Source organism: Carassius gibelio, chromosome A20, assembly GCF_023724105.1.
Source record: "Carassius gibelio isolate Cgi1373 ecotype wild population from Czech Republic chromosome A20, carGib1.2-hapl.c, whole genome shotgun sequence".
Taxonomy (NCBI): domain Eukaryota; kingdom Metazoa; phylum Chordata; class Actinopteri; order Cypriniformes; family Cyprinidae; genus Carassius; species Carassius gibelio.
The window spans coordinates 20,911,912-20,928,904 of NC_068390.1; the positions used below are offsets into that span (position 1 = coordinate 20,911,912).

At 34.1% G+C, this 16,993-nt stretch overlaps 1 protein-coding gene and 1 long non-coding RNA gene across 2 annotated transcripts; both read right to left on the reverse strand.

Annotated features, from left to right (window-relative positions):
* Positions 1-7,372: 7,372 nt before the first annotated feature.
* On the reverse strand, positions 7,373-8,116 carry LOC127938872 (uncharacterized). Its single transcript, XR_008148834.1, has 3 exons — positions 8,070-8,116; positions 7,879-7,941; positions 7,373-7,739 (listed from the first exon to the last, which is right to left on the reverse strand). It is a non-coding gene; the product is annotated as an uncharacterized LOC127938872 (long non-coding RNA).
* A 115-nt stretch (positions 8,117-8,231) lies between these two features.
* On the reverse strand, positions 8,232-15,074 carry LOC127938871 (adhesion G-protein coupled receptor F2-like). Its single transcript, XM_052535769.1, has 10 exons — positions 14,619-15,074; positions 13,143-13,243; positions 12,766-12,830; positions 12,527-12,672; positions 12,129-12,326; positions 10,581-10,784; positions 10,310-10,450; positions 10,037-10,212; positions 9,792-9,962; positions 8,232-9,670 (listed from the first exon to the last, which is right to left on the reverse strand). The coding sequence occupies exons 2-10, from the start codon at positions 13,233-13,235 to the stop codon at positions 8,261-8,263; spliced, it is 2,604 nt and encodes an 867-aa protein (XP_052391729.1). The 5' UTR covers positions 13,236-13,243; positions 14,619-15,074; the 3' UTR covers positions 8,232-8,260.
* Between the last annotated feature and the right edge of the window lie 1,919 nt (positions 15,075-16,993).

Here is a 16,993-nt window from a genome sequence, read left to right on the forward strand (position 1 = left end):
ACTTGGTATGTGAACACACACACAAAAAAAATCGAAGGCATGATTTAAAAAAGCTTAATGGTCGTAAAAAAATAAAAATTGTCACACTCATGGTCTTCGGTCAAAAATGTCCGACCATAGGAAATGAATGGGAAATGGGGAATTATTTTTTTTTTGTGTACAATCTACAAATCCCCCAGAATGCAGAAAAATGAATATAAAGGGATGAAACTCTAAAACATCTAGAGTGCAAAATCAGCACACCAACTCACACACGTGCGGACACACACATACACAGCTATGAACAGGTGTGACTGTAATACTGCAACTATGTAAAAAAAAAAAAAAAAAAAATTATATATATATATATATATATATATATATATATATATATATATATATATATATATATATATATCTGACTGCAAGACTGCAAGGAAGGGGTTACACTCTAAGAGTGAAAATCAAGAGTGTAAAATAGATACATCCACTCACACACACTTACTTACACACACACACTCGCAGACACACACATACACTGTATACACTGTACACACTGTAACTGATATGGCTATAACCATATAGCCAGTCAGTGAGGGAAATAAGAGGTTAAAATCAGATCTGACTCAGAAGGATTAAGCTCTGATAAAGCATTCCTGTTCATTTTTGTTACATTTGAATAGAATTGTAATGTTTTGTGTAACAAAGTGCTTTCTGTGTTCAGGTTTGAACTAATGAGAAAAAAAGAAAGAAAAAAAAAACACTACACTTCAAAACAATGTTTAAAACATTTAAAAAGTACTCTATAAGAATGCTTTAATATACATTTAAATCCACAATCTAATAAAGTAAATAATTATGTATAAAAACAACTAGGGAATTCACAAGCCTCTCTATAGAGTCCTATACAGGAATCTAGTGGTTACACCATGAAATTATTATTATTATTTTTTTTTTTGCTCTCTTTTTTGCAATTGGATTTTAAAGGCCAAATCTCTATTATAATCTGAAATACTGCATTTTTGTTTTGTATTCTCTCAAAATACAAAAGAAAAAATATTATTAAACAAAAATTAGATTGATTTTACTGAAGAAAATAATAAAAAGCAAAAAGAAAAGTTAAATGGACATTGAGCAATTGTAACTTCTCAACTGATTTATGCAGATGGAATTTGGACCACATACAGATGGACGGAACAGTGAACAAACATTAATTTACATCTATGAAAAAAAGAAACAAAATAACAAATATTGGATTTTAAATTAGACAGACACCTCAAGAAATCAACAACCTAAAGACACTGAACCACAATCATTATTCCAGAACGACGAAAAGACAAAAAACAAATCATCTGTTGGGTGATGTTACACCTCAAGCAGGAAGAGCTAAAGCTCACAGTAGTGTTCAAGCTGTAAAGACGCATCAGCTCTGTACACTCAGGTTCATCAGATAAAACTGAATACAAAAATAAAAACAGTTCTTAATAGTTACCATGACATAAATTGTTGCAGCTCACAGGACTGTCTTTATTAGCGATATTAAATCCACTCCAGCATGAAGACATGTGACTCCCAATGATGTTAATGCAGTCTGAGTATTGACCACACACTGACACTGCATCTTTACATTCATTGATGTCTGGAAATTAGTGAGGTATTCCATAAATGATAATAAAAAATAAAAAAAATCCTAATTTATAATCATACAAACTTTGCTCAGAACACCTCTTTCAGGCTTCCAGAAAGTTATGCGTTTGTCCACATGAGGGAGATAGTCTTGACTGACTGTATATATTTATATATAAACTGTATTTTATAGTACTATCATCATTGAAACCATGGCTATATTCATTTACTTTTATATTCATAGACATTTTGTCCCCACATTTGTTGTAAAGTGAAATGTATCACATATGTATTTTTTTCTTTTCTTTTTTTCTTTTTTTTTTTCAACAAAAGTCACTTAAATTACTCATGTCAAGTATAAAATAAAGAAAGCATTTATGAAACTCTCCGTCAGTATGTAAAAATATATTATGGGAGTATTTATGTTATTGTGTTAATATCCAAGGACAGTCTTCACTTATATGCAAAGAGGGAAATACATCGTCTCGCCACCAAAACCCAAACTGAACATTTTATGGAATCTTAAAATTTACAGTAACGCGATGAGCAACATAAAGCTCGTCAGTGAAGCTTTTTGATCTCACCAATAGTCATGTCGATATTTAAAAAGTTGAGCTATTATTCAAACAAATAATTATGATGAATAGTTTGACTGTGAATAATGTTGTTGGTAACAACAATGTAAAAATGTGAAACACTGAAATTACAGGTGCTGGTCATATAATTTGAATATCATCAAAAAGTTGATTTGTTTCACTAATTCCATTCAAAAGTGAAACTTGTATATAACTGTATATTCATTCATTACACACAGACTGATATATTTAAAATGTTTATTTCTTAAAATTTTGATGATTATAACTGACCACTAAGAAAAATTCCAAATTCAGTATCTGGAGCTGGATTCAGTGCTTCAAGAACCAGTACGCACAGACGTGTGCAAGAGATGGGTTTCAGCTGGCGCATTCCTTGTGTCAAGCAATTCTTGAACAACAGACAGCGTCAGAGGCGCCTTGCTTCAAAAATGACTGGACTGCTGCTGAGTGGTCCAAAGTTATATTTTCTGATGAAAGTAAATTTTTTTTATGAAAGTAAAGGGTCAGAGTCTGGAGGAAGAGAGGAGATGAGGTACAGTGTAAAGTTTCCACAGTCAGTGATAGTCTGCGGTGCCATATCATCTGCTGGTGTTGGTCCACTGTGTTTTCTGAGGTCCAAGGTCAACACAGCCGTATACCAGGAAGTTTTAGAGCACTTCAAGCTTTATGCTGCTGACCAACTTTATGGAGATGCAAATTTAATTTTTCAACAGGACTTGGCACCTGCACACAGTGCCAAAGCTACCAGTACCTGTTTAAGGACCATGGTATCCCTGTTCTTAATTGGCCAGAAAACTCGCTTTACCTTAACCCCATAGAAAATCTATGGGGTATTGTGAAGAGAAAGATGCGATATGCCAGACCCAAGAATGCAGAAGAGCTGAAGGCCACTATCAGAGCAAACTGGGCTCTCATAACACCTGAGCAGTGCCACAGACTGATCCACTCCATGTCACGCTGCATTGCTGCAGTAATTCAGGCAAAAGGAGCCCCATCTACATATTGAGTGCAGTACATACTCATACTTTTCAGTTGGCCAAGATTTCTAAAAATCCTTTCTTTGTATTGGTCTTAAGTAATATTCTAATTTTCTGAGATACTGAATTTGGGATTTTCCAATTGTCAGTTATAATCATCCAAATAAAAAGAAATACACATTTGAAATGTATTTTGAATGGAATTAGTAAAGCAAAATCAACTGAACTTATCGATGATACTCTAATTATATGACCAGCACCTGTTAAACATCAAAGTCAGTTAAAAAAGTATTATTGCAGCAACATAATAATTGTATTTTAGAGTGTTGATACGAACAGTTCATGGATGCCATACTTTACATGGAATTAAAGGGATAGTTCACCCAAAAATGAAAATTATGTCATTAATAACTCACCCTCATGTCGTTCCAAAAGACCTCCATTTATCTGTGGAACACAGTTTAAGATATTTTAGATTTAGTCCAAGAGCTCTCAGTCCCTCCATTGAAGCTGTGTGTACGGTATACTGTCCATGTCCAGAAAGGTAAGAAAAATATCATAAAAGTAGTCCATGTGACATCAGAGGGTCAGTTAGAATATTTTGAAGCATCGAACGTAAATTTTGGTCAAAATTAGCAAAAACTATGACTTTATTCAGCATTGTCTTCTCTTCCGTGTCTGTTGTAAGACAGTTCAAAACAAAGCAGTTTGTCATATCCGGTTCACGAACGAATCATTTGATGACAAATGACTTAAGCTGTTAACTTGTTTAATGTGGCTGACACTCCCTCTGAGTTCAAACAAACCAATATCCCGGAGTAATTCATGTATTCAAACAGTACACTTACTGAACTGCTGTGAAGAGACTAAAGAAAAAATAGTGAACGAACAATATTTTGTAGTTAACTGTACCTTGACTGGCCATGTTTCTAATTGATGTATCTTGGTCAAAATCACTTCAACATTCTTTAGATGGCCATTACATGGCTCATCCAGATACCTGACATCTCTAAAATAGGAAATTATGTCATGTAAAATCAGAGAACAATGATAAAACTGATCAATGGAGGCAGGGAGGGCAGGTTGACTGTTGATTGTCTAAAAACAGCTGAAGATTAAGGCAGGATGTATCCTCTTGATCAAAAGAAAGAATCACAATAACTTTAACTCATATACTGTGTAAAAAAAATGTCTCTTGTATTTTTGCTTTAACGCAAATAAATAAATAAATAAATAAAAGCAATGTTAGGTTCTGTTTGACCCTATAATTTACCCTTACTTTAAGCCAGGGTGACCAGGTCTAAGGTTTTTTTCACATACAGTAGTAGTGTGCTTCCAATCCAATAATTGTGAAGACCTTTGTACTTTGTTACTTCTGATGAGGTACAGTAGTCTTCTCCAGATTTTATCACAAAATTTAAACAGATGTTGTTTTGCTAAAAGTTTTTCTCAGTTATTATTATTTTATTATTAACTTAATAGTTAATTACCAGTTAACAAGCTCCTCTCTAGTTTTTATTATTATTATTATTATTATTATTATTTTATTTCAATATTTTTGTCAGTTAACTAATATGAACACTTAAGTACCAAGTACCAAACAGTTGGTACTAAAGTGTTCATATTAGTTAACTGACAAAAATATTGAAATAAAATAATAATAATAATAATAATAATAATAATAACAATAAAAATTAGAGAGGAGCTTGTTAACTGGTAATTAAGTATTAAGTTACTCTGTGATGAAGACAAGTCTTTATGAAACCTTATGCACCCTTACAATTGTGTGATAAATAGCAGGTGAATAGTTTGGACACTTGTTAAATGTTAACCTCTAAATTATAGTAATGTACCAAATGAAAGGGTTCTTTCTATATATATATATATATATATATATATATATATATATATATATATACACACATATACATATACATATATATATATATATATATATATATATATATATATATATATATATATATATATGGTAACACTATATATATATATATATATATATATATATATATATATATATATATATATATATATATATATATATATATATATATATATATAGTACTTCCCCTATTGGAAAAAGAACATCCTGTTGTCTTGTCACATCAAAATCCACCAACATATTTAAAACTTTTGGACTGCTTTTACTTGTAAATGGTGCTTGATGTGTGATCTCGCACTAGTAGTAATAGTTAGCATAGCACCTAACATAGCACCCAAAAGAAATACATTCTATCCTCAGTCCAAAGATAGGGAAATACCCTGGACAGATGGCTGTGGACCTTCATGCTTTGAGGAGACAAAGCTACCCACTGAGCCACCATGCTGGCCTTTATCCAACCATTCATCCATTTGAATATTGTATCCATAAATTTTTTTTTTATAACAGATATATACATTAGGCTACATTAGGATCAAATATTTCACGGATTCCCTTTGCAATCAATCAGAAAAGAAAACAGGATTATTTAATAATTAATTACTGTGGCACAAACTGCAAGAATAGCACACTACTTAACTCCAGCCATTTAGCTCAAACTATCGTTCTTTTATATTAATAACAGACTCCAGCCTGATGAGGAAAGACATCTTTTAAAGTACAATACTGAATAGCACATTTCAAAGTCAAGGTAACAATTTCCTTCCATTAACTGTACTGCAAAAAGGAAATTTAAAGCAGTTACATATTTATAAGAATAAACACATTTTTACCTTCTTCTTTAAAGTCTCTGGAAATAACCATGAAGAGATGCCAAACTTGTTTTTTTTTTTTAGGATCTGAGATTTAGTTTTCTCGTCAAATGTTCCAACCACAAAATCTGTGTGTGGATCAACGGCTAAACAAGTTGGATTCCCTCTATTATTTACTTGTTCTCTTTTGTGAAGAGAACATAAAAGAGGGCAGACGGCCGGGTTATTATCTTTTCTTTTTCATCTCGGGCTATGTAGGTAATCATGGTTTCCTGGGAACTTAGACTGAGAAGTAGCATGACGAGGGAACAATTGTGAGTCCGGTTGGGGTGTTGGTGTTCTCTTCTCCGAGAAGCATGGTTACCTATGTTACCCCACACTTTCTCTTTCGAACTCACACTGTGTCCTAGGGCACTATGGAAAGCAGAACACCTACTATACATACAATGGGAGAGCTCAAAGGTCTGTTAATGCTAGCCTGCCAGCCAACATACCTAAAACATCTCTAGAGGGATTTAATTCAAACCTGCATTTTACTCAACCCTGTCAGATATGAGTCTGCATCCCGTGAGGCCATAGCTCCTAACAAGACGGTAACCAATGGGAAAGGATGCAAATATATGCAAACCCACTTTTCACCAGGGCCCAGATATGGGTATCAGAGTGTACAGTCAACAGTTATAATAATGGCAGAAATGTTAAGGGGTTTGCCTGAACCAAAAACAGAACATTGAGGACCCAAGTGAGAGGAATCCCAGTAGCAGGAATTAAATTTTTTTTTTTTTTTTACTATTTACTATTTTTAATATTTTAAAATATGCACACTTTCACACTTATTTGTAGGTCTCAATATGTTAATGTCTTGTCACAGTTAGTTAGGAATTACATTAATCATGTACAATGATACCATATTTTCAAGAAAAAAAAGTTGAGTAGTTTGCATCACTGCATATTAACTTTTTTTTTAATGTAAAACAGGTTTTAAATATTAAATGTTTTACTCGTTCTTTACTCTTTTTTTTACATTGACTAGTATTGAACTCAATATCTCCCTCAAATGTTGTTTCACTTACACAGTGGATTTATGGAATTGATCTGAACTGCAAATTATATTTTTATTTGACAGTATGCACCCTCTTCATTTTTATTAGTATTCCTTATACACACTGAAATTGCACAACTGAAAAATGCTCTTGTCTCATTGTATTCAATTATAAATTACATGAATTTGTATGATGTGTAAATGAAAGCACTACTTTCGATTCAAAACAGCATTTGCATCACTGAAAATTGTTGGTCAGTTACATTAGTATAATATAATTGTAAAATATTACACATTTTCTGTAGTTTACTGATCGATTTAAATGTTTTCTGTTATTAATCAGTGGTAAGTACTGTACTTATACTTGATTAAGTAAATAATATATATTTTTATTACTACTTCAGAACATAGAAACACCTCAACCCAGAAATCAGTAGCAGATACTTGTGGTATAGAAAACCTGCTTAGGAAAGGCTGTTTAACATGTAATTAAGTAAACTATAGTTTATGAAGCAGCTGATTATGCATTCATAGTATCTGTGCCACTGGAGCTGTGTGAAGACGTAGCTGCTGAGAAAGCATTGGCTTCAGATATGTTGAACACATCTGCAAATAGACATTCGCACATTATTTAAATATTTATTGTCCTTTTGTAAATAATGTTGACCTACTAAAGCTATTTTGACCAAATTAAAGTCTGTATAGTAAAATATGTAGACAACTTTATCTATTTTAATAATAAGACTTAATTCTCCGGATCCTTTGAAAGAAACCCAGTCCACTTGAAGATGATGGTCCTGCACTAGTACTCTGTAATTTAAAGATTTAAGATATCAGCTATAAACTTCACATATCTATAATCTGGTAGCATAAATAAAGGAGTAAAAGCCAACTGTAAGATGTTTAGCAGTATCGCATGGATCATATGCATTGTTTTGTTAGTATTTACCCTGGTACGGTTAGAACTGGTAAGGTTTCTTGGTGACAGGCGTCCTGCCAGAGCCTCACGTAACTGCAACCATATAAGACAAAACAGGTTAAAGCACTGAAGAAGTACTGAATGACTCGATAAAAGTTTTAATAAAATAATTCTGACAAAATGTCTTGTCAAATTGTCATGCAACAAAAATGAATTCATACCTTGCTGTCTAAAAGCGTTCCAAACACCAAAATAAAGAATCCCAGCACAAGTGATACAAATATATGATGAAATTGTCCTGAGTAAATAATTATAATAGTTGCTGTTCAATTTCATTTTAATAACAACAAAGAACATTTTATATTTTGTATGATAATACTCTGTTGTGAGGTTTCATAATGGATTGTTAGAATTATAGAATATAATAATTTGTTGTAAGTAAAGAAAGTAGTACCTGCAGTGAATTGAGGAGTGCAAACACCACATGAATGCCTAAATCTTGTGACACCATGGTTCCAATGCCAAATCCCCATGTTAGACCAAAGATAGGAGTCAAAAAGGCCACACACCTGGCAATGACCACCAGGGCATGTTTCTCATCTGGTTGAGTTGTGCCACCAACTCCTCTGCTCAACATCTTGTACAGAACCACAATCAAAACCACAAGGTTTATGGCTACAATAGTGAGAGCTGGAATCACAAATGCCAGCAGGGCCTTTGATTCGTACCAGTTCAGCCAGCATGCATTTTGTTTGGAAATATAATTTTGAGGTCCAGCTGTTGATGCTACAGTAATAACCGCTATGAGCAAAGGTGCACCATAACCGGCTATGAAGGCAATGACCATCATTTTGGCCCTTGACATTTGAGACAAGACCATAACTGTACGATAAAAGAGCAACAGCGCTGACATTAACATCCAGAAGAAAAGAGCCAAGTAAAAAAAGTGCATGAAGAAAACCACTGGACTGCAGCGACCCACTGAGGTTGGCTGTTCTGCGATCGCAGCTCCAATGATAAAACAGATGTTTGCAATCAGAAGGGACACGGCAATGTTGACTATGGAGACATGCCGCATGTAGGATGTGTCATTTCTTGTCATTGACTTCCACACGATAATCTCGATAATGAGGCACAAAATCAAGCTGGCCATCGAAATAGCTACACCAATGTAAGTTATATAGGCTAAGGGTATGTTCTTAATGGAAAATGGTGACATTAAGATTGAAAAAGAGGTTGTGTGGTTGCATTCACATTTAATCTTGCCAGTTTCATTCCCTTTACTTATATAGGGCTTTACTTCACATCCAGTGGAATCCCATGCGTCAAGATTGAAGTTCCAAAAGACACACTGAGGATTTCCCAAAGACGGATCATTAATGTCAAACGCAAAAGATATGTTGTTAATTGTTATGATGTCAATCTTAACTACAACCACATCTCCATTGATGCGGACATCTGATTTGCTAGTGTTATTACTTCTACTGGTAGTAGTATTACGGGAAGGTAGGATTTCATCAAGAGTTGTGAAGACTATGATGGTTATAGGGGTGGATAAAGGAATCTGTGGAATCTCAATCTCGGTAGTTGAGTTTGGCAGGTTTGATATTCCACTATATGAGGTGCTGGTTGTTACAGTTCTGTTCAACTCAATAGATGTTTTATTAATCAAAAAACTGACATTTGTGAGACGGGCTGCTATGTTCTCAATAGCCCTTAGAAGTGCAGTGCTGGTGTTATCAGTCCTGCTGTCATTGTTCAGTTTTTCCCATGAATTAAAGGCCAGTTCCGAAACAAGGATATTCACTGTGTTAAGAAAACCCTGGAAATTAATATCATGTTTAGTAAAAACATTTTTTTACAAATATTTTATTGCTAAAAAAAAAGTTTTTGCCACAATTTGACTGATGTCTTTTGTGCATACACACTGTAAATGTACATACCTCCATCACACGCTGATTAATGAGAATGTTTTGTGAAATATTAGCTACTTTTAAAAGAATTTCAACGATTGTTAGGACAGTGACAGGAGACTGTGTTATTTCATTCTCATTCTTCTCTGTTACATTACTAAGCTCAGTGACAAACTCTGGTATGTCCTCCACCAACAAAACCTACAAAATAAATTACATAGTAAATATGAAATGTAAATATCAGAATATTTTAAATATAAATGGATTAAGATTACCTGAACTTTATTTGCAAGGTTGATGATAACTTTAAGAATACAGTTGGTCTCCTCAGGCTTCCATTCACCTGTTATACATTTATATTTTATGGTGCCTTGCTTGTCTCTTTCGCAGGGACCTATCAAAGTTTCACCTTCCTTTCCATCTCCAAGTTTTTCATTTTTACAGCTGAACTCTAGAGTAAATATTTAAGAAAAACAGAAAAAGTTATTTCTTTCAGAGAGCTGAAACAGAAAAACTATGTCACATGATAAAGAAAACTGAAGCTTCACCTTCGTTTACTTTGATAACTGTAACATTTGAACTACCATAGCTGAAACTTTGAAGTGCCTGGTTCTTGAGTCGACAAACAAAGGTGTCACTCCCACATTCTCCTTGTTTGATTATATGATTTAATGTGATGCATCCATCCTCTGATTGTATGAAAGAAGTAAATGCAATAATTGAAAACACATGAAAACATGTTGAATTGAACAAAGCAATTCATCACAACTCAAATCTCCAGTCAGCAACTTCTGTAAAAATATGTATTGTATGTACAACCTGTAGGTACCACAACATCCCCAGAAGATATTGGGGTCCACTCCACACTGTTTTTTTCTTCACAGCATTCAAGTAAAACACTCTTGTTTACACATTGGAACTTTCTTTTATTTTGACCCACTATGATATCTGGAAGTGGTTCAATAACTACATCTTGCCACTGAATGTAAGGTATTGTCCTGTTTATGATACATGCGTATCGACCTGCAATTAATTAAAAAAAAAAAAACCACAAGATTATTTATGCATTTATTATTTTCTAAAGCAATTAAATAGACTGGTTTACATAATTGTATTTATTCAATAACATACCTACAACTTACCTTCAATAACTTAACTACATTTGCTAGTTGAAGGCAATGTAAGCATAAGCAGTTATGCTATAGCATAATACAAGTGGAACATCATACTAGAACAAGAAATTGTTTTTGCTAGTCCACATTCTTTTCATAAAAAGAAAGTAAATGGAATCCAAAATGTCCCAAAAAGGACCATTAAAGTTTAATCACAAGTGCTTATTACCTGTGCACTATATTCTAAAATTCATACCCTCTGATATATATATATATATTATATATATATTATATATATATATATATATATATATATATACATATATATGTATATATACATATATATGTATATATGTATATATATATATATATATGTATATATGTATATATATATATATATGTATATATATATATATATGTATATATATATATATATGTATATATATATATATATATATATATATATATATATATATATATATATATATATGACGAACATTATGAAATTATTTTCTGGGAAATGCATGGCGAACATAGTTCCAGGCAGCACTCTTGACCGCATTACAGTTCCATATCACTTCACATAGTTAACTGTAACAACAGAAATTAGCATACAGTACCTATACAGCAAACAGGACTAACAAAAACAGCAACATGAAATCGTATGTGTATCAGTATATTAGATCTGTGGAACAATGTCTCTCGGGACATGGTGACAACACACTACTAATACAACTCAACCAGGTCTTGCCCCCTCTTACTTTCTTTATATATTCCTTGGGCAGGATTTATTTTAATGTGGGGTATTGTGATGTGTACAATCCTGAAAAAATAACCTCAGATCTTTTTCATGTATAAAAAGCAACATTATTAAAGGAAGTTAAAAGATTAAAAATGCATAATAAAATTTTAAATCCTTTATTTTAAAAAGTAATCTATTGAAAAAATTATCTGAACTTGATAAATCTGTATAATATATATATATATATATATATATATATATATATATATATATATATATATACTTTAGATGGAAAATAATTTGTTATAGTATGGTGTACTGCACCTTGCGTCACATTGCACCGGGTGTATGATATGTATGATATTCTCTTTACTGATTAAGCTTTAACCCTTTTTTAACCCTTTTTCCTATGCCAACTGTGTGTGTGTGTTAGACTAGTTTAAGTGTTTATGTAGTTAATAAAGCCTTACTTGTAAGATTATTGCTGGTAGGATGAAGATATGTGTTACTCACCTCTGTCAAGCATACTGACACTCTTCACAGTGAGAGTACTATTGTCAGATGAAATTATGTATTTATTGGTGCTTAATGGAAGATCTTGGTCATTTACTGTCCATCTCATTGTACCATCAACATAATCTGGGCGTGTGCATTTTAGCTCCATATTTTGCTGAGGATACCATTTTTCTGCAGTGGACAGGTTCTTTTGTTCTGAAAGTAGAGTCCACAAACAATATTTGACCTTTTTATATTTTATATTTATGGTTCTTTTAACATTTTTAAAAGCAGTATTAATCCTTATAACAAACCAGAATTTTGTAAGCAACAGATTGTAATCAATAAAAATGATAAATGATAAACAAATCATTGAATTGACATTATTCACAGACATGAATAATGTCTAGCATTACCACTTTGAGCAAAACCATCCAGATCTACAGGGAATCCTTCTGTTATGAGAATGTTTCCAACTTGTTTGTTTGCTGCTGCAAATTCAGGGCTGTTGGGGCTGCTGGTTGTTGAGTTAAATTCATAGTCTGCTATAATGCTACCAGGCCTATGGAGCATAAATACAAACCACAACAATGAGAACACACTGTTTAATACAAGTGGTAAAAACCAAAATCAATCTTTTAAGTGAAAACCTTACCTAAAACGAGTGACTTTTACTGAAACCGTTATATAGACTGCCAATTTTCTGTAACTTTCTTCAATCTTCAATCTTATAAGAACCAAAGATATATAGATGACACCTGAGCATACAGATTTGGGCTGCTTTACTGTCAATAAACAGATTGTATCTTTATTGACTGTTAATTATTTATCTAATGTGATTTAGAATGATAATAATTCACAAGAAAGATTAAGTAAAATAAATACACATATTTGCAAAAAAAAAAAAAAATTACATGAAAACAAAAAGTTAGACTCTGTATCACAAACTCTATAATTAACATTCGCACTTTTTTTTATTTTTTATTTAGCTTTATCAATACGTTTTTATTTACAAAATATGGAACTACTCACTGCTGATTCAATTTTACTGGCATAGCGAATGAACTTCTCATCTTTGTTGTTGCTGAGACTGGTATCAAAATCTTCTTTTATTCTCAATGACATTTGAAGAACTGTTAGAAAAAAAAAAAAACATTTATTCATCTGTTTCAGTCATATGACTATTTCCACCATATTCATGACCAACAGCAGGGCAAAGTACAGAAGATCCCAAAAATGTTTGTGTTTTTGTATTCACTGCCATTATTTTGCTCTGCTCATGTTCATGAATATGTTGGCTGAATTGAAATGTTAAATGACTGTAACTGCTTTATAGAACAATTGATGATAATACAGTATAATAATAATCCAATATCAATTATTAAATCCTGTTCACACGAAGAACGATAACTATGATGGCGGAAGATATCGTCTGGTTATTTTAAGTACACGCTCATCTGCTGCATTAAATTCTCGAGCTCGTTACAGCAGGATTGATTCGAATTGGGTATTTTTATCATTCATTAAATGGAAAAAAACGAGAGTCATTCCAGTGATATCATATCTGTGTGCCTTTATCGTTATAGTTGCGTGTGGACTCTGGTATTCTTTAATATGGAGTATGATTTATTTATTGTTATCTTTAAAGTTATCGTAATTGATGTGAACAGACCTTTAGACTTGCTGGGCTGGGCAATACATACTGGCTGCCACTATTGTCAGTTAAAAATATTTCAGAAAAATCTAAATAATAATAATAATAAATAAATAAACAAACCCTTGTATTACTTATTTACTTAAAACAGTGTCTTATTAGAGCAGAATAAACAGAAACACATACACAGTGTCTGTGTTGGTCTGGGTGTTGGCTATAATTAGTTTTCCTGAAGATTCAAAGCAATTGATCTACTTTAGACTTTTTTTGTGTGTGTGATTTCTCAAATTTACTTTTTATGAACTTAGCTCTGTGTAAAATTAGTTCTTGACTTCAAAGAGTTGACAATACTCATATCAAAATACAAAGCTATCATTGTTTTTTTTACTGCAAAAAAAAAAAAAAAAAAAAAAAAAAAAAAAGAAATACTGCAAAACTAAAAAAAATCTCTGTTATATGTCTTGTCATTACATTTGTTTTGTGTTTTAATTATTTATTTTTGGAAAAATAATTACTTCATTACAGATGGGGCGGATATGAAAATATAAAGATATCATCAATAACTTCAAACTTGCAATAACTGTAAAAAGGATCTATTACACGTTAGTAGTCATCAAATACATTGTGTGGTTTGTCATTTTTTGTTTCTTTTACATTACATACCACATGTTGTTGCAGAACATTACTTAAAAAAATAAAATTGCAGCAAAAAATCTGTGTTGAATTGGTACTTCACTTTGTTACTGTTGATGGGACTGATTTCAGAATTTATCATTCAAATAACTGTAAAAAGGTTAAATAAGTGTTGTGATCAAATACATTTTTCTGGTATATCAGGTTTTAACAGTACATACCTGTTGTAGGTGTTGTTACAGCTACTACGGCAGAAAAAAAGAACCAAATAAACCTTTAGCATTTTAAAATGTAATATTTATAATTGTAAAATGTAAAATACCCCCTGTCGTGTTGCAAGCAACCAATTCCCCTGTGCGCCTCAGCACTAAAAGAGCATTCCTTAAAGAGAAAATTTAAAAGAGCTTCACGGGTGCATCTTTGTAAAGACGACGGATCGGCCTTATAAGGATGCCATTTCACCCGTGTGTTTCTGGGTGCTGTTGTTACCTGCCAACGGGTGATGGTCATAATCGCTGCCAAACGTGTCTGGGTGTCGAGCACGCTGAGGTGGCCTTTCGTGGATGAGTCATGTTCCCACTGTGGGAATATGACCATTTCGGAGCTGCAAACCAGGCTCTGCAACCTGCAATCTGGGGATCGTTCTGGCGCGGGTCGTTTGATGATTACAGTGGTGGCATGCCATGGTGTTTTTGCAGGTGCACCAGGCTCAGGCACTGAAGGACCTGCACTGAAGGACCAACCGGTCATAATCCAGCAGTTCTGACAGAACTCCGAAACACCACAAAGGTGTGCGATGTCCATGTTAGTGGTTAGTGCCATCTCTGGCTGTGTCTGGCAGACATGAGGGACACTGACAAGGTCCGGTTTCTAAATTCCCCTGGGTCCCAGGAGGGCAAGGAGAGTTGCCTACAGCCAAGCATTGGACCTCACTCATCCTCCTCCTTCGCCAGATGGCAACAGCGGGCGGTTCGGGAGCATCAACAAAGGCCCTACCCACGCACCCTCTGCAAACCTCTGGAACCAGGTGAGCCCTGCACCCCACACTCACACCACATTCCGGCCTGCTCACAAGCCACCCGAGTTGGGTTCCTGGGTTCCACCTCGCTGCCCCACCGCGGGTGCAGCTGTGGTTCCGCTAATCCTGCTACAGTTTCTAAACACCTGGTCAGCGCTGCCCTGCCCATCTAGCTGGCTTCTACGGACCATCAGCCTCGGCTATGTGATTCAGTTCACCTGGCGTCCACCCTTGTTCAGCGGATGCCCCGTTCTGAGGGCAGAGATCGCAGTCCTACTGGCGAAGGACGCGATAGAGCCGGTTCCTCCAGCTGATATGAGGACAGGTTTTACAGCCATTACTTCATTGTACCCAAGAAAGGCAGTGGGTTACGTCTGATATTGGATCTGCGAGTTTTGAATCAGGTCCTTTATCAGGTACCATTCTAGATGTTGACACAGAAACGCATCTTTGAGATTTGAGGTTTGCAGCGATCGACCTGAAGGACGATAAGCTACCCATGCCACACACACTCATGCAACCCCATACCATCAGAGGTGCAGCCTTCTGAATTGTGTGCTCATAACAACTTGGGTTGTCCTTGTCTTTAGTACGGATGACATGGCGTCCCAGCTTTCCAAAAATAACTACAAATATTGATTTGTCTGACCACAGAACAGTTTTCCACTCTGCCACAGTCCATTTTAAATGAGCCTTGGCCCAGAGAAAACACCTGGGCTTCTGGATCATGTTTAGATATGGCTTCTTTTTTGACCTATAGAGCTTTAGCTGGCAACAGCGAATGGAACGGTAGATTGTGTTCACCGACAAAATTTTCTGGAATTTTCTTGAGCCCATGTTGTGATTTCCAGTAGCATTCCTAAGGTCCCGAAGATCACGGGCAACCAGTATGGTTTTCCGGCCTTTACCCTTATGCATATAGATTGTTCCAGATTCTCTGAATCTTTAGATGATATTATTAATTGTAGATGAAGATAACTTTAAAGTCTTTGCAATAGTTCTCTGAGAAACTCCTTTCGGATATTGCTCCACTTTTTTTTGCCGCAGCATTGAGGGAATTGGTGATCCTCTGCACCAATCCTCTTGATACTGAGAAACACTACCACTCTGAGAGGCTCTTTTTATACCCAATCATGTTGCCAATTGACCTAATAATTAGCAAATTGGTCCTCCAGCTGTTACTTAAATGTACATTTAACTTTTACAGCCTCTTATTGCTACCTGTCCCAAATTATTTTGAATGTGTAGCTCTCATGAAATCCAAAATGAGCCAATATTTGGCATTACATTTCAAAATGTCTCACTTTTCACATATTTTTTCATATGTTAGCTATATTCTATTGTGAATAAAATATAAGTTTAAGAGATTCGTAAATTATTCCATTCCTTTTTTACTCACAATTTGTACAGTGTTTGAATAACTTGAACTACATGATGCCAGCTTACCTTAAAAATAAATACATAAAGAATGCTTTCTACTAAAGTCTGTGTAAAATAGGTACTTCACTTCCTTACAGTTCACTTCAAAATGTAAAAATGTCATAAATAGACATTTTGATTTCAGCTTTGTAAATAAAA